Source organism: Tupaia chinensis, unplaced genomic scaffold, assembly GCF_000334495.1.
Source record: "Tupaia chinensis unplaced genomic scaffold, TupChi_1.0 Scaffold000333_1, whole genome shotgun sequence".
In the NCBI taxonomy this organism is placed as follows: domain Eukaryota; kingdom Metazoa; phylum Chordata; class Mammalia; order Scandentia; family Tupaiidae; genus Tupaia; species Tupaia belangeri.
This window is the reverse complement of record NW_006159827.1, coordinates 2,326,810-2,346,426: the sequence shown is the minus strand read 5'-3', so window position 1 is coordinate 2,346,426 and position 19,617 is coordinate 2,326,810. Positions and strand designations below refer to the sequence as shown.

The 19,617-nt window shown below is 48.5% G+C and overlaps 1 protein-coding gene across 4 annotated transcripts in view; it reads right to left on the bottom strand.

Annotated features, from left to right (window-relative positions):
- Positions 1 to 19,617, bottom strand: part of SRGAP3 (SLIT-ROBO Rho GTPase activating protein 3) — a 287,471-nt gene that overhangs the window by 12,502 nt on the left and 255,352 nt on the right. For all 4 annotated transcript variants that reach the window (XM_006152033.3, XM_006152034.3, XM_006152035.3 and 1 more), the window contains 4 exons: positions 19,579 to 19,617; positions 17,257 to 17,362; positions 16,832 to 17,059; positions 14,455 to 14,534 (listed from right to left, as the gene is read on the bottom strand). The exon at positions 19,579 to 19,617 is cut by the window's right edge and continues 123 nt beyond it. In XM_006152033.3, the coding sequence (XP_006152095.1) occupies positions 14,455 to 14,534; positions 16,832 to 17,059; positions 17,257 to 17,362; positions 19,579 to 19,617 (453 nt within the window). The remainder of the gene's footprint in view (positions 1 to 14,454; positions 14,535 to 16,831; positions 17,060 to 17,256; positions 17,363 to 19,578) is intronic.

The following is a 19,617-nucleotide window of genomic DNA, read 5'->3' as shown; positions in this document are numbered from 1 at the left end:
CTGGAAGGAAAGCAAAGGAAAGAGTGTCCATGAGGTCAGCAGAGGGGCAGCCCAGGAGCTTCATTCACATGACCATGACTTCTCTGGGAAAGGAGGGATGCCATACCTGGTCAAATTGTGTGGGTGGGGGGCTCAAGATGCCAAGGTTCTAGGCTCAGATCCACTCTATTCTGTGACCTCAGGCAGCCATCTAAGTTCTCAAAATGTCCATGTTATTATTTACGATATACAGGTGCTTATTTTCCACTGCCTTTCTTATTCTCCACTTTAAAATGCTTATTAAAACAATATTTGGGGGAACCAGCAGTTAGTGTAATGGCTATGTCACTGGACTCCCACATAGTTGACCGCGGTTCACGTCCTGGACCCGGTGGCTTAAAACTCATGCCGGGCCCATGTGCGTGCATGCTCAAGATCTCAAGAGGAGAATGGAGGAGAAGGGATTGCGGCGTGACCATCCCCCCTGGGGGGTGATTTCTCGCTTTCTGTCTCTATGTCTTTCTCTGTCTGTCTGGTGAGCACACACACCCTAGAGTGAAAACCTCTCCAAAAAAACCCCCAAAAAACAAAAACAAAAACAAAACAAAACAAAAAAACAAAACAATATTTGGAAAGAAAGTCTTTTTCTTCTACCCCTTAACACAAATGCTCTTTCTATTTTTGGTGAGCCTTTTCTTTCTCTGTCCATTTGTAATACAATGGCCCTGAATGTGTTGAGAGGTCAAACAGATGGGGTATGTGGAACCTTGTTCATTCAAAATGTGGGAAACAGTTTTCAAGGGATCTCAGAACTTCTCAAAGTTCGTTGTTTCGGACTGAACTGTGTCCCTTCAAAATTCCTATGTTGAAGCTCTAACCCCCAATGTGAATGTATTTGGAGAGGGAGCCTTTAACTAAGGTGATTGGGATATTAAAGTTAAATGAGGTCATGGGCAGGCAGGTGGCATTGGTGGCTAGGGACATTGAATTTCCACATGGCTGACTGCAGTTCAAGTCCTGGCCCTGGTGCTTTACTTTCTCACCCCCACCTTTCACTCTCTCCCTCTCTGGTCAAATTAAAATAAATAAAGTTAAATAAAATGATTCTTAAAAAAAAAAAAGTTAAATGAGGTCATAGGGTAGGGTCTAACCCAACAGGGTTGAAGTTCTTAGAAGGACTCCACGTGCACACAGAGGAAAACCACACGGGACGCAGTGAGAAGGCAACAGTCCACAAGCCAAGAAAAGAGCCTTTGACCTCCAATAGCCCTTGACCTTGGGCTTCCACTCTCCTGAACCACGAGAAAATGAACTACCCTTTTTTTTTTTCAGGTTTAATTTTTTTTTTTTTAAGGTGCTTGCCATAGGGCATGTGTGTTCACCAGAGAGACAGACAGAGACAGTAGGAGGGAAAGTGAGACATCACCCCCTAGAAGGAATGCTGCTATTCCTCCTTTTCCATTCTCCTCCTGGGATTTTGGGCACACACCCACATGCGCCCGGTATAATGTACTATGTCGTTTAACACACTCAGTTGGTGGCATTGTCTCACAGCAGCCAGAGCAGCCTAATACACTCAACTGTGAGCTTAATTTGGGGAGAGGGGTACAATGTGGGCCAAGCTCAAGCTCATCGAGCCAGCCCTACTCTTCTGTAGGTGACAGCCCTGGAGGTGAGCATAGAGCTTTTGCCCCTGAAGCATTCCCACTGACCAGCGCTGTCACCTCCCGTCCCTGTGACCTTGGGCAGGTTACATAACCTCTTCCACTGCCTTGTATTATCTTTAAGGGTTTCTAGGAGTATTACCAGAGAGTACAGAGCATAAAATAGACATACGTAAGTTCTCAGCTGAGAGCAGCCATCATGACCAGGATTACAATTAGTAATAGATGTAGTTGTGGGGTAGGTCCAGAGAAGAAATCCAAGACTACAGAGAGTTTAAGTGGTTTGCCTAAGAGCACATAGCAGGCGACATTTGGGGAAGAGACTTTCTGGGGAGCAGAGTGGTTGTGCCTACCGTTTATTTAACTTGTCTCATAACTTTTACTTTAAGAGTTTCCCATGGGACCAGCAGTTGGCATAATGGCTATGTTACTGGACTCCCATGTAGTCGACCGCAGTTCAAGTCCTGGACCCGGTGGCTTAAACTCACGCTGGGTGCATGTGCATGTGTGCCCAAGATCCCGAGAGGAGAGTGGAGGAGAGGGGACTGTGGCATGGCCATCCCCCCTGGGGAATGATTTCTCACTTTCCATCTCTCTGTCTCTCTGGCAAGCACACACGCCCTATAGCAAAACTTCTCCAAAAAAAAAAAAAAAAGAGTTGGCTGTATGTGATAGAGGGATTCTGTGTAGGTGTTAATGTGTTTTAAGCAAACACAAAGATATTTCACATTATAAATTTCCTTTCCTTTTTTTTTTTTTTTTTTTTGGTCATAGGGTATGTGTGCTCACCAAAGATGAGAGAGACAGAGAGCTATGGAGAGAGGAAAAATGAGAAATCACCCCTAGGGAGGGATGGGTATGCTACAATCCCTTCTCCTCCATACTCTTCTCGGGATCTTGGGCACAAATGCACATGTGCCCAGGAAGATTTTCAAGCCACAAGGTTTGGGACTTGAACTGCAGTTGACTACATGGGAGTCCAGCAACATAACCATAATGCTATCTGCTGGTCCCAACACATTATAAAAATTTAAAAATTCTAATAGGATGAAATAGAGTACCAGAAGCAACGTCTGTTCTCTCCAGACTGAAGATAGCTCTCCTACGCTGAGCTTCCTGGGGTCTCTCTACTGGTGCATTGTGGGTGATCTCATCTCTATCCATCCACCCAACTGTCCACCAAGTAGCTAAGGTCAGAACCCCTGGTCTTATTGTTTTTAGCTGTGTGATACTGAGTGACTCCGTTCTCCTTTCTTAGCCTCAGTTTCCTCATCTGTAAAACAGAAATGATAACATAGGGGACTTCAAAAAGTTCTAGAAAAATGGGATTAATGTGAGGTTATTTTGGTACAAAAAGTTTAAAATGAATGCATAGTTGTTTTTTTCTTTTCTTCTTCTTTTTTTTTTTTTTTTTAAAAGTATGCATTGTTCACAGCCTCTTTGAAGACCTCACTGTGGTCTCTATTTTTCAGGTTGCTAGAGGGATTAAAGGAGTTCATACAGGAAGTGCTTGCAGCAGTGCCTGGCATTTAGTTACTCTGTAACTCATGCATTTGTTAGCAGAGGCTGGTACACTTCTTTTTCTTTTTCTTTTTCTTTCTTTTTTTGAGAGGTTTTTGCTATAGGGCACGTGTGCTCACCAGAGAGAGAGAAAGAGACAGAGAGACAGAAAATGAGAAATCACTCCCCGGGGGGATGGCCACACCACAATTCCTTCTCCTCCATTCTTCTCTTGGAATCTTGGGCACGTGCGCATACGCGCCTGGCATGAGTTTAAGCCACTGGGTCTGGGACTCGAACCACAGTTGACTACATGCGAGTCCAGTGACATAGTCATTACTTCAACTGCTTTTCCCGAGGCTGGTGCACTTCTGAGTGCCACAGGTAGAATGGACAATCGGAGAGCAGAGGGAGGAAGGAAACTCCTCTGTCCGTCCCTCCCACACCCCCACCACTCATATGCACCAGGGATCCCCTGAAAGCTGGCTCAAGAAGCCAGTGCCTGGGGCCATGTGAGATGCAGGAGCTTTGGGTGCTTATAGTCCTCGGTGGCTAAGAGGGTCTTCTGCAGGGAGTTGGCTTCAAACAGTTAAGTCCCCTCTCTCAGCTGGCGCCCTGACAATTGTCTTTTGATGCTATTCTGACACAGGTCAGAAAGGCAGAGGGAAGAAAGTGACAGCACAGCCGAACGGGTCAGATGGACTCGGAGCTGACTCAGTCACCTTCTCCATAAAATGGCATTCTCAGCCCTACATATTGGTGTATCTCATACCTGGTTATGTGCTGGGACTGCCTGGCCCCTTCTGCCTAGCTGCAAGAGACAGAAAGGCAGAGGGGTCTTCCCTCGGGGGAGGGAGGTCACCCCTGGACTTCCTCTGACCCAGATTCCCCAGACTGCTAAAGGCCCCAACACAAGCAGAAGTTTGCTGATGCTGGAGCAGCCCAGCCTCAGATCCCTCCTTTCTGCCACTCCCTCCCCCAGAGCTTCTCATGTCCCTAGATGGTATTCTGGAGTCAAAGGGGAGGCCAGTGGAATGGAGAATACAGGGGGCAGGAGACAGGAGGAGCCAGGCCGGGCCGCACACTCAGAGCACACGTGTGCCTGCAGGAGCCATTGTGTACGTGCGGGTGGTACACACAACAATAATAGCTACCATTTATTAGTGCGTCTGTTATTTGGGTTCTCATGTGACTCTCCCCCTCAGCACTCTCCCACACCCTATTACCCAAACTTTCTCTCGCTCCTTGCTTCCGAGAAACAGAACCACTGTTCACCCACTCACTAGCTTGCTCACACAGGCCGAAGCCTGGGCATTGTCCTGGAGCCCGGCACAGTGAACCCCTCAGCCCCACCTTCCCGCTGTCCCCTGAACCTGGCCACGCCCACCAGCCTGGTCCACACAGCTCTTCCCTCTACCCAGACTCTGCTTCCACACACGCTCGGGTAGAGCCATTTTTCCCGGCACAGTCAGGAAGATCTTTCGAAATCACAACTCAGATCAGGAAACTCCCTTGCTCAAAATCCCCCAAAGCCTTCTAGGTGTGCTCAGAACAAACCTCCATGTCAGGACCAGCAGATGGCATAATGGTTACGTCACTGGGTTCCCACATGGCTGACTGCAGTTGGAGTCCCAGACCCAGAGGCTTCAGACTCACACTGGGTGCGTGTGTGTGGGTGCCTAAGATCCTGAGAGGAGAATGGAGAAGAAGAGATTGTGGTATGACCACCCCTCTGGGAGGGGGTGATTTTTCGCTTTCTGTCTCTCTCTCTCTCTGGTGAGTGCATGTGCCCTATAGCAAAAATCTCGTTAAAAAACAAAAACAAAACAAAACGAAACCCTCAGTGTCTTCCACAGCTGAGGTCCTTCATGTTCTGGGCCCTGGAGACCTCCAAGACCTTCTCTTATACTGTTCTCTCCCTTGCTCCATCATCTGCTCCTGCCTCACCCACCTTCTGGATGTTTCTCCTTTAACCTCATGGTATGGCATTTTTCTAACATAAGTAAAGTTGAAAGAATTTTACAGTGAACACGCATACGTTCGCCTCCTAAATTCTCCGGTTCACATTTTCCTATACCCACGTTGTCGTGTATCTCCCCGTCCCCCTATCTGTCCGTCCGTTCATCCATCTTTCATGAATTCTGAGTGAGATGCAGACATTCCACCCCTAGACGCTTCGGCATCAATATTCATAGAGCCTTCTTGATGTTTTTAAAACATGCCAAGCTCTTTCCTGCCAAGGGGCTTTTGTAGTTGTTGAGTTGCCCTGGGATGCTTTTCTCCCAGACTTTGCATTCCTTCATGGTAGACAAACATTCCTTACCCATCGTGTGCTGTGTGCTAATTTGATTCAGGACTGTTTGCAAATGTCATTGCCATAGCAAGCCCTTGTCTCCACCCCAGCTACAGGAGCCCCGAGTGCCAGATCCTTCTCTCGCTTTCCTTTTCTTTATAGCCCTTGTGACAGCCTGAAATTGCATGTGTGTGTAAATGTGTGTGTTGTGTGTGCGCACGTGTGTACGTTTGTTGTGTCCTGTCAGCTCTCTGCTTAAGTGTGAGCACCACCCGCACAGGGATTCGATTTTATTTCTGCTATATTCCCACTCCTAGAACAGTCCCAGGGACTAGATTCGACTCAATATCTATCTGTTGCATGTGTGAACAAACTAAGCTTTCACCATGTGCTAAGTGTGTGCTAAGTATGTGCTAAATGTGTGCTAAGTGTCCAACTCGCATTTATATCCACTCCTCCCAACAGAGATGAGGTAGTGGCCTCGTTTTCCAGATGAGGAAACTGAAGCGGAGCTGAAATGCTATGTCCAGGAGCAGGTCACCCAAGTAGAGAGTGATGCCCTGTGATCTGAGCTCGGGTCCAAGATGTCGTTACTAGAGGCTTTTGGATGTCGCGAAAATGTGTTAAGTTGGAGCCGCCAGGCATGGTAGTTGGGGCTCCATACTCCCACAAGGCCGGTTGCGGTTTGAGTGGAGATTTCTCACTTTCCCCCTCTTTCTCTGTCTCTATCTGGTGAGTGCATGTACGTTATAGCAAATTAATAATAATAATAATAATGAATACAATTAAAGTTTATTTAAAAAATGTGTCAAGTTTATTCTTGCCACAAGGCCTGTGCATCTGTGCTGTGTAACTACGAATACACAAAGTCAGGACGCTGCGTGTTGATATGCAGTTCAACTCCCGCCTACAAGAGGCCAGCTGCACCGGAACGGGCTGTGCAGTCAGAGCAGAGGTGGAGAGGCCCATCTGCGCTAAAGGAGAAGTGGAGATCGTGCCACCAGGGGCCCGCTGGCGTCACACGTTAGGGAGGTCACTGCATTAGCAGAGCAGGCGTGGAGTAGGGAAGGATCAGAGGGGAGAGGCTGGAGCGAACGGCAGTTCAGAGGATGCTACGGGAGTCCGGGACCTTTCTAGAGACGGAAAGACACATCGGGACTCTGCTTTTAGTTCAGAACCTGAAGGTTGAGCTTCCTACAAGCCCCTCCTCAGTATCCCTCCCTAGCTGTCACCCAGAGAAACTCGAATCTCGCTCCCTAATCACGCCATGCCAGAGAACTTTCTAGGTCATGCACTCCGTCCATGTGGGGACAGGAGGTGGCTCCACACCTCCCAACACCCCATCACTGTCCCGTGCCTACCTCACCCCAACCCCAGCCCAGAAGAGAGAAAGCCAACCTCACGAGGCAAAGCCACTGCGTTACAGGAGGGAGGCGTGGCTGGGCCTTCTCTCCCTTCCCCTGCAGCTAAAGTGATGAACAGGCAGGGCTGTCCAGAGGGTCCCTCTTCTCTCCTCTTCTCCCATGACTGGGCGTTCTGTCATGGCCCTGGGCCGTGGCACCAGCTGGTACTAACAGTTAGGTTAGGCTTAAGAGGAAGAAAGTAAGCTCAACTTCTGGCATGATGACAGGAAGATCTTTGCTGCCCCGCACCCTAGGGGAATTTGTGAAAAATATGAAAAGAAAAACATTTAAAGTCTCTAGAAATAATTCGGAGGTCGAAAATGGAGACACATCTCTTCAAAGGGGCAGGTGGAGGTTCGGCAGTGAAGGACGGCGCTCTGTGAGGCTGACCCACAGAAGAGGGTGCAGGTGCACGTCCGAGGCCTCCCTGAGCACGCTGGGCACACGTGTGCCTGTGACCCAGGGCTGGTCAAAGCTGGGGGTGGAACCCAGCATCAAGACCTTGTTGGGGTACTGTCTCTCTGTCTCTTTCTCTCTGTCTCACTCACTCTTGGAAGAAATACACTTTAAAATAGAAATCTAATCACCTAGTCAAGAAGATCTATGAACATTGAGTAGAAAAGGGGAGAGTCTGTGGTATTTGAACCAAGAGTGCTCCCTCCATTCACCACCACCTCGACCCCAATCCAGACTGCTGCATCCAGTAAGGCAGGGCTCCCTCACCCCTGCCAACACCCAGCTGTGGGGCTTTCTTCTAGGAAGGAGTGGGAGCTGGGTGCTTCTCACCCTGCCCCAGCTACCAGTGACTGAGGCTAAGTCCCAGGGGAGTAGGGTGGTGCAGGGAGGGCGCCCTTCTGCCCCACTCACAGAACAAAGGCTGCCCCTTGGTCACGGCACCACTGACAACACTGGGGTGTCACTGACCTTGCCCCAGCCTGTCAGGTGAGTCCTGGGAGGACCTCAGGCTGCTGCCTGTCCTCCCACCAAGTGCTCAGCTCTTGGAGTGAGGATGTCACCCAGAAGACTGCCATCGTGTCCCCTCCCACACACACACTCCCAGCCCAGAGCCCTGGCTCAGGTTTTCATGCTGTAAAACAGCTACTAATCTCTATTCAAAGGAACTAACTTGGGTTTCAAAAGAACTTGGAGAAGTTCAAGCCTAAAGACACTTTGGAGAACAGTGGAGTTTACGATGAAAGTTGGAGGACGTTTCATGGACTTAATAAAGATACAGCCTGGACTGTAGGCCAGACAGTGTGCAGGAGAGGACCAGGGAGTTGGACAGCTGGGAGGAGTCTTCCTGGGACCAGAACAAATACCAAAGACTTACTTCAGAAATTATCTCTTCAAAGGAGACAGAACTTGATGGGATTCGTTTGTGGAGCGACTTGGGACCAAGGGCATTGTTGAAAAGAATAGAGCAATCAGGACCAGCAGGTGGTATGGTGGTTAAGGCACTGGACTCTCACATAGCCGACCATGGTGTGAGTCCTGGACCTGGTGGCTTGCTTTCTCACTGTCTCTTTCTTTCTCTCTCTGACTATCTTTGGTCAAATGAAAAAATAATTTAAAAAATTGCTTTCTCACTGTCTCTTTCTTTCTCTCTCTGACTATCTCTGGTCAAATGAAAAAATAATTAAAAAAAATATAAAAAATTAAATAAAGAAATTACAAACTTTGTAAGCAAAAACATTAAAAAAAAAAAAAGAATAGAGCAGGGCCCAGCAGATGGCGTAATGACTACGTCGCTGGACTCCCAAGTAGTCGACTGCAGTTTGAGTCTCTGATCCGGTGGCTTAAACTCACGCCGGGCGCGTGTGCGTGTGAGCCCAAGATCCCGAGAGGAGAATGGAGGAGAAGGGATAGCGGCGTGACCATCCCTCCTGGGGGGTGATTTCTCGCTTTCTGTCTCTCTGTCTTTCTGGTGAGTGCACGCGCCTTATAGCAAAAAAAAAGAAAAGAAAAAATAGACTGATGGAGATTATGCAAGTTGAAGAATAAACAAACAGACAAAGAGTGAGGAAAAATGAACAGAGCCTCGGAGAAACGTGGGATGCTGCTAAGTGCACCAACATATGTGTAACAGGAGTACCAGAAGGAAAGAGGAGAGAAGAAAGTAGAAAAGAAGTATGTGAAGAAACTTTACCTGGAAACTTCCCAAATTTACCAAAAAAGAAAAACCTACCCAGTCAGGGAGCTCAACAAATTCCAACTAGGATAAATGCAGAGAGATCCATAAACAGACACATCATAGTAATAATGCTGACCATGACAGACAGGTTAAAATCTGGAAAAACAACCCATCGACATGATTAACGACTGACTTCCTGGTAGAAATGATGGATGCTGGAGCCAGCAGGTGGCGTGGTACCTAAGATGCTGAACTTCCATAGAGTTGGCCATGGTTCAAGTCCTAGACCTGGCAACTTGCTTTCTCACTCTGTCTCTCTCTCTGGACACACATGTCCTATAACAAGTGAAAATAATAATAATAAATTAAGTAATAAAATTTTTTTTGGAAATAAAAATGGAGGCTGGATAGCAATGGGGTATCATATCTGAAGTACCCAAAATAACTTTGAACCAAGACTCTAATATATAGCAAAACCATCTTTCATAAGTGAGGTGAAATAGAGACTTTCAAGATAAAAAAAAAACATAATAAGACGCACTCTAAAAATATATATATATATATATTTAAAACCATACTGCTTCTGTTGTTATAGTTATAAAATTATACAAAATTAAATAATAATAATAATACTAAAGGAAGTTTTATTAGGCTAAAAGAAAGCGATCCTCTATGGTAAATAAAATTTCACACAAAAACATAAATAGCATGAATAAATATAATTCTAAAAGATGGTTTAAAAGTGTTTTTTTCTTTCCTTAATTGATTTCAAGAGCCAATGCAGTTCAGCCCTGGGGGCAGGCAATAAGGACGTGGCTGTACAAAGCTAGAGACCAGACGGAAAGGGTCCAGGTTCATGTCCCAGGTCTATCTGAACGCACTGGGTATGCTCATGGGAGCACCTGTGGTCCTGCCTGGCGGCAGGGCTGGGCGGAGGGCTGTGGTGTGAAGACTGTCCTTTCCCTGTCTGTAACCGGGGTTAGGAACCCAAGCCCAGCTAATAATACAGTGGTAACTGCTCGTACTTTCTGCTGTTCTTTACTTCTTACAGGGGAGGGTGTCCCTAGCTGAAGAAGAATTAGGGTGTTCATGCATAAATGGACCAATACCATTTTATTCATTTATTTTAAATTTGCTATAGGGTGTGTGTGCTCACTGCAGAGAGACAGAGAGAGAGAGAGACAGGGTGGCCCTGCTGGATCCCTTCTCCTCCACTTTCCTCTTGGGATTTTTAACACACACACACACGTTCCTGATGTGTTTTTCAAACTCCTGGGTCCTGGATTCAAATCATCAATGTGAGATTCAGCTGCCTTAATCACCCTACCATTGGCTGGCCCTAATACTGTTTTAGTACCATAAAAATCTCACTTTAACAGGCTAGACGACAGCAGCGATAGCACAACTAGACCCACATGGGAACGTCCCAGGCTCAGGTCCCAGAACCGTTCTGTATATGCAGAGTGTACACAAGGGCCGTGATCGGGCTAGTTGAGATTGGGGGTGGATTGTGGTATAAAGACCCTATTGGGAGTTACCCTGTACTCTGTGTGTGTGTGTGTGTGTGTGTGTGTGTGTGATTCAAGGAAAAAATAAACTTTTTAAAAGTCTCACCTTAATACGTACAGCATGGATGAATATCAAAACATTATACAGAATGAAAAAAGACAGAGCCAAAAAACTGTTCTGTGCAATCCTGTATATATTAAGTTCTCACAGATACAACCAGGGGAAATAGTCAAAGGTATCCCAAGAATTTTGGGACAATTTTCTTTTTCATCTGGTTTAGTTCTGGTAATCAAGTGCTCATAGCCTAACCATGGTTTCCTTATACATTTGGGAGACCAAAGAGCAAGCACAATGAATTTTCCGGACTTATCCTATGAGGAGCTAATAGATCCCAGACAGGGTAGCAAGGCTCAGAAGCTACTGACATGAGAAGGGCGATTGATCCCCAGCAACTAAATTGCTCCACCAGTTTGGCACTCACAGGCTGACTGTCTATGACGAGGACCTGCAGTCAAGATTTTATGCCTGGTCTGATCTTCGAAGCCTGCAGGGTTTCATCCACACAGGGCACTTTCTTTCTTTCCTTTTTAAGGAAGATTTTTGCTACAGGGCACGTGCACTCACCAGAGAGACAGGAAGTGAGAAATCACTCTCCAGGGCGGATGGCCACGACGCAATTTCTTCTCCTCCATTCTCCTCTCAGGAGTTTGGACGTGCAAGGGCACACACCTGGCTTGAATTTTAAGCCACTGGGTCTGGGACTTGAACTGCGGTCAACTATATGGGAGTCCAGCCACGTAACCATTATGGCTTCTGCTGGTCCCACACATAGGGCATTTTCAAGAGAAAAGAAGATACTGATGGTCCCCCAAGTAACGTGTCTCAGAGGAAATGAAAATAAACCAGATGTCTTCGCTTACCAATGACCAGTGAGGTCAAGAAAATTCTCTGGGATTCAGTTTCTTTATCACAAGAAAGATTTATATTTTATACAAAGTCCCATGCACTGTGCTAGCTTCACACATGTCACCTCATTTGAACCTCTGCCATGATTCCCTTGGTGCTGTCACTTTCATTTTATGGACAAGGAACCTGAGGCCAGAGGGTGTGAGGTTTGCTCAGGCCATGAGGCGAGGCCGTAAAGGTCTCCCGTTTCAGGTCCAGGCCTCGTTTCTGAGCCCGGCAGATACATATCTCTGTGACTATTCTGGCCAAGCTTGGCATGAACGTAATATTTAGAAAATGCAATGAATTTCCTCCAAAGGGTGCCTCTGATCCAGCGCCTCCCCTTCCAGCTCACGCCGGCTGCTCTGAGAGCCTCCAGGAAGCAGGAAACTGGCTCTCTTGTGGAGGCTGTTTCCCTCCCAGAGAGGCCTCCGTGCCTTTGTCATATTCACAAAACCCGCAGCCTCCAGAAAGACAAGGGGAACGCAGACCCCCAGGGGGAGGGGACAGAGCTTGGACGCATCCCGTTCCAGGACTGTGGACCCCTGCCCAGAGATGGGGAGGCAGTGTTTTCTGGGGGCTGCTGTTTCACCAACCCAGCAAGCCCTATTCTCTCTGTCCCTCCTTATCCTCAGTCTCAGCACCCTTCAGACTGAGCTGTGGGCAAAACCAGCCTTGGGGCAGACAGGGCCCTTAGACCCCAGGAAGATGGGTATGAGGGTCAATGTGCAAAGCTGCAAGGGTCCCATAGGGCAGCCAACTGCCCCCCGTGGCCCACTGCCTCCCCCAGCTGCGGCCCTGACCATCTCCGTTCTGCAAAATCAGTCCATCATGTTCAACACGAGCGGTGCTAGAGCGACTGGAGCAAGATCCGGAGCGAGAGGGAGTCACACACACACACACACACACACACACACACACATGCGCACACACAAGCATGAGGAGGTAGAGGAAGGGACAGAGAGAGAGATGGAGAGAGAAACAGGGAGGAAGGGAGAGAGGTAACAGCCAGAGAGGAAGAATCTGGAATGAGAGAGAGAGAGGTGAAGAGAGAGAGAGAAATAAGGTGGACCCAGAAATGGAAAAGAGCAGCAGATGGAGAGAACAAGCGGGGGGCTATAGAAGGGCAGGGGAAAACTGGAGATGGTAGGCAGAGGGAGGAAGGGAAGAGAAGAAGAAAGAAAAGTGAATCCCGGGAAGACTTGGAAGGTGGGGGCCTTCACGTCCGCAGAAACTCAGCGGTCACAGTCCTCAGTTTAGGACGGTTTCAGCCTCTCAGGATTCCAGCAAAGTTGAGTGTCACGTCTGGACTTGCTTTTCTGTACCTGCGACCCAGGCCTGTCCCTAGAGCTCCCACTCAGGCCACACTGATTGGATCACACTTAGGTGGGGACCCAAGGCGGTCCACTGAGACTCCAGCCAGGACCTTCCTGGGAACCATTATGAGAAAGGAGCCCTTTTCCATAGGACTTAGGGTAAGAAGGTGGCAAAAGCTTAGAACTGGTAGAGACCGCCACACTGGGAGAGCCTGTGTGGGGATTAAGCCACCCTGGAGGGAAGCAGAGCAGAGGAGGGATCCAAGCGCTGACCAAATCTCCCAGATCCAGCTGTGCCTGAAGCCATTCCTAGCCCAGGACTTCTCAGTATGCAAGCCAACTCCCTCTTAAGCCCGTCTGGGGCTTCTGTCATTAGCGACTGGCACAGTCCCGCTGCAACGCCAGAACCATCCGTCAGCCTTGCCTCTCACCAGCTCCCAAAAGCCCTATCAGGGATCTGCCCAGCTGTCCTGACCAATCTAGTGGCCAGCAGAACTGGGATTGTCCCACAAGGAGAACACAAGGTCTTGTAAGAGAACTTCTGAACAGTGATTTCTTTATTCTTTTTTTTTTTTTTTTAATTCTGCTATAGGTCACATATGTTCTTCACAGAGAGACACAGAGAGGGAAAGTGAAATATCGACCTCCAGGGGGGATGGTAGTCCCTTCTCCTCCAGTCCCCTCCTGGGATTTTGGGCACACACACACACACACGTGCCTGGTGTGATTTTCAAGCTGCCGGGTTTGCAACTGTAACTGTGCAGTCAGCCATGTGGGAATACAACGCCTCCACCACTATGCTACCTGCTGGCCCTTCAACAGTGAGTTTTTAAAAAGTAAAATAGCCACAGGGAGAAAGCAGGGCTCTGCTTGGTCCGCATGGGCCACAGTGTGACCCTCACGGGTCCTCGGCACTTTTGCTTGCATGAGCCCCTTCCTCCATAAAACATGCAGAAATCATACTGTACAAGTGCACTGATATAAAAGCAAATACTTCCAGACTGGGTATTGTGTGCGTTGCTCTGGTTTTGAAATAAACTAGAACATCGCGGTGGACCCCGAGAGTGCGCTGGGCCCTCGGCACTGCACCTGCTCTGCCCGGGCGACAAGCTGGCCCTGGGACCAGGTGATCTGGGTTGCTGATCTATGTAATTCACTTTCCCTAGAGCTACCTCAATTCCCCAATTCCCGGCTGGCCTCTGCCTCTCTCTCACCCCACATTCCTGGGGTATCCCCTTGGCTTCATCTGCAGGGTGCTCACTGCACTGTGGACACGCCTGGTCTGGCGTTGTCACTCTGCATCATGAGCACCCTTCCAGCCTGTCAAGGTCTGGTGACAGTGTGGAAGTTCCTCAAGGGCTGATGTCTCATTCATGGTTGTGCCCCAAGTCCCAGCCCCAAGGCCTGGTACAGGGGGAACTCTTCTTGGGGGAGGGATGGGGGTCACGAGGGCTGCTTCCTACTTAGGGGACTCCTGTTGCTTTGAATTTGCAGCTGGGCCAGGCAGGACACGTAAAGGTATGAAGCAGGTCAGGCATGGAGGGGGTGGATACAGTGCTCGCTCTAAGAGGTTTTCCTGTGTCCTCGTGTATTCTAAAGGACAGATGGGGTGCCCTGGAGAGCCAGCCATGCCATGAGGCCACCCTGTGGTTGGGCTGCCCCGCAGTGTGAGAGCCTCTGGGTGAGTTCCCGGCCCTGCATCCCCCTCACTCACCTTCGTCGCTGGTATGAGGCTCCGTGCCATTGTCATGGTCAACTTCATCGATGGTCCCTGGCTCGCTGTGTGGGCTGTCACTGCAGGGGAACACAGGAAGGGGACTTGTTGGGCTGTCCCCCACCATGGATGCTGGTCCCACCCACCCCTGTGCCCTCACCCAGAACAGGCCCTGGCCCACCTCATCCTGCCTTTCTCATCTGACCTGCCTGCTCGCCCCACCTGCTGTGGATCTTCCTCATCATAGAACCACTCCCAGCACCTCTCTGGGAAGCTCCCCTAAACACCTCCTCAGCTCCTTCCTGGCCTAGGATCTGCTGGGCTGTCTTCCCGGCTAAGTTGTTCATGCTTACGAGTTTGGTGAGCTCCAGAGGGCACTGGTGAAACAGGTAGTTACCATTCAAGGACCGGAGGCCAGAGCAGACAGGAACCTTGAAAGCAGTAGGAGTCACTTGGCCCAGCTTGACTCCCTGCCTTCCAGACGAGGGGTGGGGCTGATGAGGGCTTGCACCATGGCTTCTGAGACTCCACTTGACCTGAGCCTCCTCCCCCACTGCTCCCTGTCCACCCTGCCTCCAGACACATGGAACCACTGTTTGTTTTGTTGAACGCTCCAGGCCAGAACATTTCCCGTCTCCTTCTCACTGGGCTGGCTCCAGTCTACCCTATAGCCTCAGCTCAGTCCTCACTTCCTCCAGGAAGCCTTGCCTGACTTCCCTAGATTGGCTCATGGGACCCCATTTCTGGAACTGCCTGTCTCCTGCTCCATTGCAGCTCCCAGAGCCAGAGCTCATCTTGTTGGGGCTATGTTTCTGCCCTACAGCCCAAGACCTGGCCCACAGGTGATGCTTGGTAACCATTTGTGAATGAATGAATGTCACCATTCATTCATTCTGAGACCCTCAGCCAAATCTCCCCTTTTGGCTTTGAAAGCTCCTCCCAGACTACTATGGAATAGCTTTCCAGTCTCATGGGAAACAAATGGGATTAAGAAAAGTGTGGTCATTGTATCTTGTTCTCTGATACGTACATTTAAGATCTGTGGGTCCTTTCCCAGAACACTAATTACATATGTGCAGCAAGAACAGAGAACTGGTAATGGTGGCAAAAACTGTGGAGCAAAAGCTCCCCTTTGTCCAGAAATCATGCTGGCTAGCTGTTTAATGTTTCGGTTACAGAGCAGGGACAGGCCTGCTCCCTCGTGTCACAAATGGGATTTGAGAGCTGCAATCAGACATCACCATAGCCCAGTGTTTCTAGATTTCTATGGGAGAGGCACCTCCCTTGTTTGGAGCAGTTTCCCTAATATCCCCACAGGACTGAGGGGATGCAAGATTCCAGGAATGCTTTGACAATTACAAAAACAAAAATCCTCTTGAATCTCCTCTGTTAGGCACCTGGCAGAAAGCATTATGGGTAATTCCTACATATATAGTCGTGTTGTCCTGGACTGGCAATAGAGAAACAATAGGAATGCTTTGACTGGTCTCTGTCCTTTGGTGCCCTGAAATTCCTGTCTTCACCAGAATTACAATTTGCTTCCTGTTTCCCATGTTAAGATCTTAGCCTGAGCAGGTAGTCAGCCCTGTTTCTGAAAAGATTTCAAATCTTTCTTATAAGACCCAGGGTTTACCAGGCACCCAGAGGTGTCCAACTAGCGATGCAGTGTGGAAAGCGTGGTGTGGAACACTCAAAGAAACTGAGCTCGCTTTGTCTAACAAAGAGAACTCCTAGGTGGGAGGCGACCCAGTGGAGGGAAGTGTCACTCTTGAGGTAGAGACATACACTCCCCTGTTTCCTGAGACGGGCCTGTGACTAACCTGGTCACTTACAGCGGTATATCTGCTGACCAATGCCATTACTTCACCCAACCCAGACACCAGCAAAGAAACATAGTTCTTGAGCTAGGGTTGGAACACTCCATAGGAAACACTCTTATTCCATCGAGGATGCTGACAGAACTAGGTATGAAGCTGGAGGTGTTGGCTGCCTCTTAGAACTGCCAAGGGTGAGACTGAGAATAAAGCCAACACTGAAGAAAGCAGAGCTAAGGGGTGGACCTTGTAGGACCAAGTCCTCAGGCTAATAGCTGAGCACCTGGATCCAGCTACACCAGACATTTTAGTTAAGTAAACCAATAGACTCCCATTTGGTTTAAGCCATTCAGAGTAACATTTCTTCCCTTGTAATTAACAGAACTTTGACTGATGGACTTAGTTCTCCTATATGGCTGCTGTGAAGCTCAAATGAAAAAGAAAAAAAAAATTATGGGAGTACGAACTACCAAGCAGGAAGAAAACCAGAGGGTTTCTTACTGTTTCTGTTCAACAAAGAAAACAACGAAAATGACAATACTATTTAGAGGGAGGCATCTTACCAATATTCTTCCCCTCCAGCCATGCATTTTTCATACACAGGTCCCTCCAGCTCCCGGGGGCTGGGGAAGATGGCTTCATGGTGGATGATGATGGTTTTGATGACTTCATTGACGTGTGCCTGGCAGGACACAGGGTCCTGCCCATCAGGGATGTGCATGAGGGTGGGCCCGAAGCAGATGGCCAGGTTGTAGGGATCCATCATGTTCTCGTCGCTGTACTGGGAGAGGCTAGGAGAAAGGAGGTACCCACGAGTCACCTGAGAAAGGCCAATTCCCCTCTGGGTTGCTTGATTTTGGGGAGCTCTACTAAAATCCAGGAGGGTCCCATGCTATTTTAAAAACAGTAGCAACTGAAAAGGCCTCAGAATACCCTGCCCAAAGGGGACCAGGCTGAGTCAAAGAGGGGCCCTTGGACAGGCACTCACTGGTTAAGGAAAGCGAAGAGGTATCTCATGACCACGATGACCACGCGGGGAAGAGTGACGAGGATTTGTTGGATCTGGTGCACCCTCTCAGCTGGGTTCTCCAGTTCTGTAACATAAAGGGGTTTTTCAGGTGCTGTTCCGCCTCATGAGCAAAGTAGCTGCTGTTTGCTCATTCTACCTCCTACGTCAGCCCATGTGGATCTGCGGGAGCCAGCTCTGCTCTCAGTTCATTCCGTCCTTGTAATCCAGCACTGGCCAAGGATATCATATCCCAGCCACAGTGAGGGGATGGGGTGTGGCCTAATCAAAACCAATCAGAGTTGGGACTCAGCCAGAGAAACCTGGCATGTTTCTCAAGCCACCAGGTCTGGGACTTGAACTGCACAGTAGGCTGTGTGTAATCCAGCCACTCTAAGCACTAGTTAAATAGGCTGGCCCATATAACATTCTTAATTGCATCGTTTTGACTGTGACCTGTCACATGAGGTTAGGTGTGAAGGTTTCCCCTGTGTCATCATGTTGGCACTGAAACAGTTTTGGATTTTGGAGCATTCTGGATTTTGAATTTTTGAACTAGGGACCTGTTCACTGAAAGCAAAAAATGTTACTAAATTACAGGTAGACACTGTTGTCTGCTAAGGTTTTGAAGGTTGAGGCCTGGCTCTGTTTACAAGGGAGACTGACAGGGGAAGTTTCCTCCTTGATACAATCATAGGGCTTGGGAGGGGACCAAGAAAGGACGTTCTTTCTCACAGTGTGGTTCAAGTCATGTGATGTCATGACCTTGTGCCAAAGGTCAACATCCTTGTCCACTCAGGGCTCTGCACAGGAACAAGATTATTGGGGGTTCTAGAAACAGTGATGAAGCAGGTGACATGAGGCTCAGACAGGGTCAGGCCTTTGTGACCTGGAATTTCTAAGACACCATTTAGAGTAGGTCTGTTAAGATGAATAGGGAGAACCACGGAGGGCAGAGGGCAAAGGAAGGATCTTTCACACACACAAATGAGAGAGCTAATGCCTCCCTCTTCTCTTGCTCCCTGCTGGGACATAGTCCCAGAATATCTGAGAAGCACCCCAGTGGAACTGGGTGGGCAGCAACTCTTCTGTAAACCAACAAAAATTAAACATTTATTAAAAAATATCAAAATTCTGAACCAGCAGGTAGTGTGGTGGTTGAGGCGCTGGATTCCCACATGTTCAACTATGGTTTGAGTCCCAGATTGGACAGTTTGAGGATCACACAGGACGTGTGTGTATACATGACCAAACTCCCAAGATGAGAATAGAGAAGGGAACATGGTGTGGCCATCTCCCCCCTGGGGAGTGATGTGTCACTTTCCCTCTCTCTCTTGCTCTCTCCCTTTCTCTCTGGTGAGCACACTCACCCCATGCTAAAACCTTAAAGAAAAATCAAAATTCTAAAATAAAAAAGTTAACATAAAAAAAAATTCCCAAAAGATGCCTTGGATTTGGGCATTTCCTTTGTGTGTCACGTTGCTGAGCTGACCTGGCTCCCCATTACCCAAGGGGACAAGCTCCAGAACCCTTGCAGGTCCTTCAAGGTCTTCCCCCTCTTTCTCCATTTCACCCTTCCAGCCTCTGGGACCACACACCGGCTGGAACATCCTCCTGCTGTTACCACTGGTCTGTGTCCTCGCCCTTCCCAGGATTCTCTACATCCACTGTTCCTGAAGACTGCTCCCATGCCCCTCTCTCAACTCGGATCTGTGAACCAAATCTCCCTGTGGTTTCCTGAGCTCCCAGTACACTGTGTGTGTGTGTGTGGGGGGGGGCACCATGCACACTAGCCCTTTCATATATCAGGTCGTCGGAAAAGTCAGGATGCACTTTTGCATAGAAAAATACATTATGACTTTTCTGACAACCCAGTACATCATATGGTTATTTCTACTACTAAGTTTTTTTTCCCTATAAGGTGTATGCACCCACCAGAGAGAGAGAGAGACATAGAGAAGAGGGTAGGGATGGGGGAGTGAGAAATCATCCCCTTGGGAGATGGCTATGCCACAATCACTTCTCTCCCATTCTCTTCTCCAGACTTTGAGCATGTACACACATATGCTGGACATGTTTCTCAAACCACCGGGTTCAGGACTTGAACTACAAAGTCATCCATGTGGGATCCAGTCTCCCCCACCACCATACTACTGCCTGGTTCTCCACCAAGTTCTAATGAAGACGAAGGCTGCGTTTCTTTCATCATATCCCTCCTTGGGACCTAGCACAGTGAGGAGCCCATAGTGCGACTTCAGTAAATGTTTGTCGAGGACCTGTTTGTGCCACCTGGGAAATACTTACTAATAGTAGATATCAAATCTTGAAACCTTTCCTTAGGAA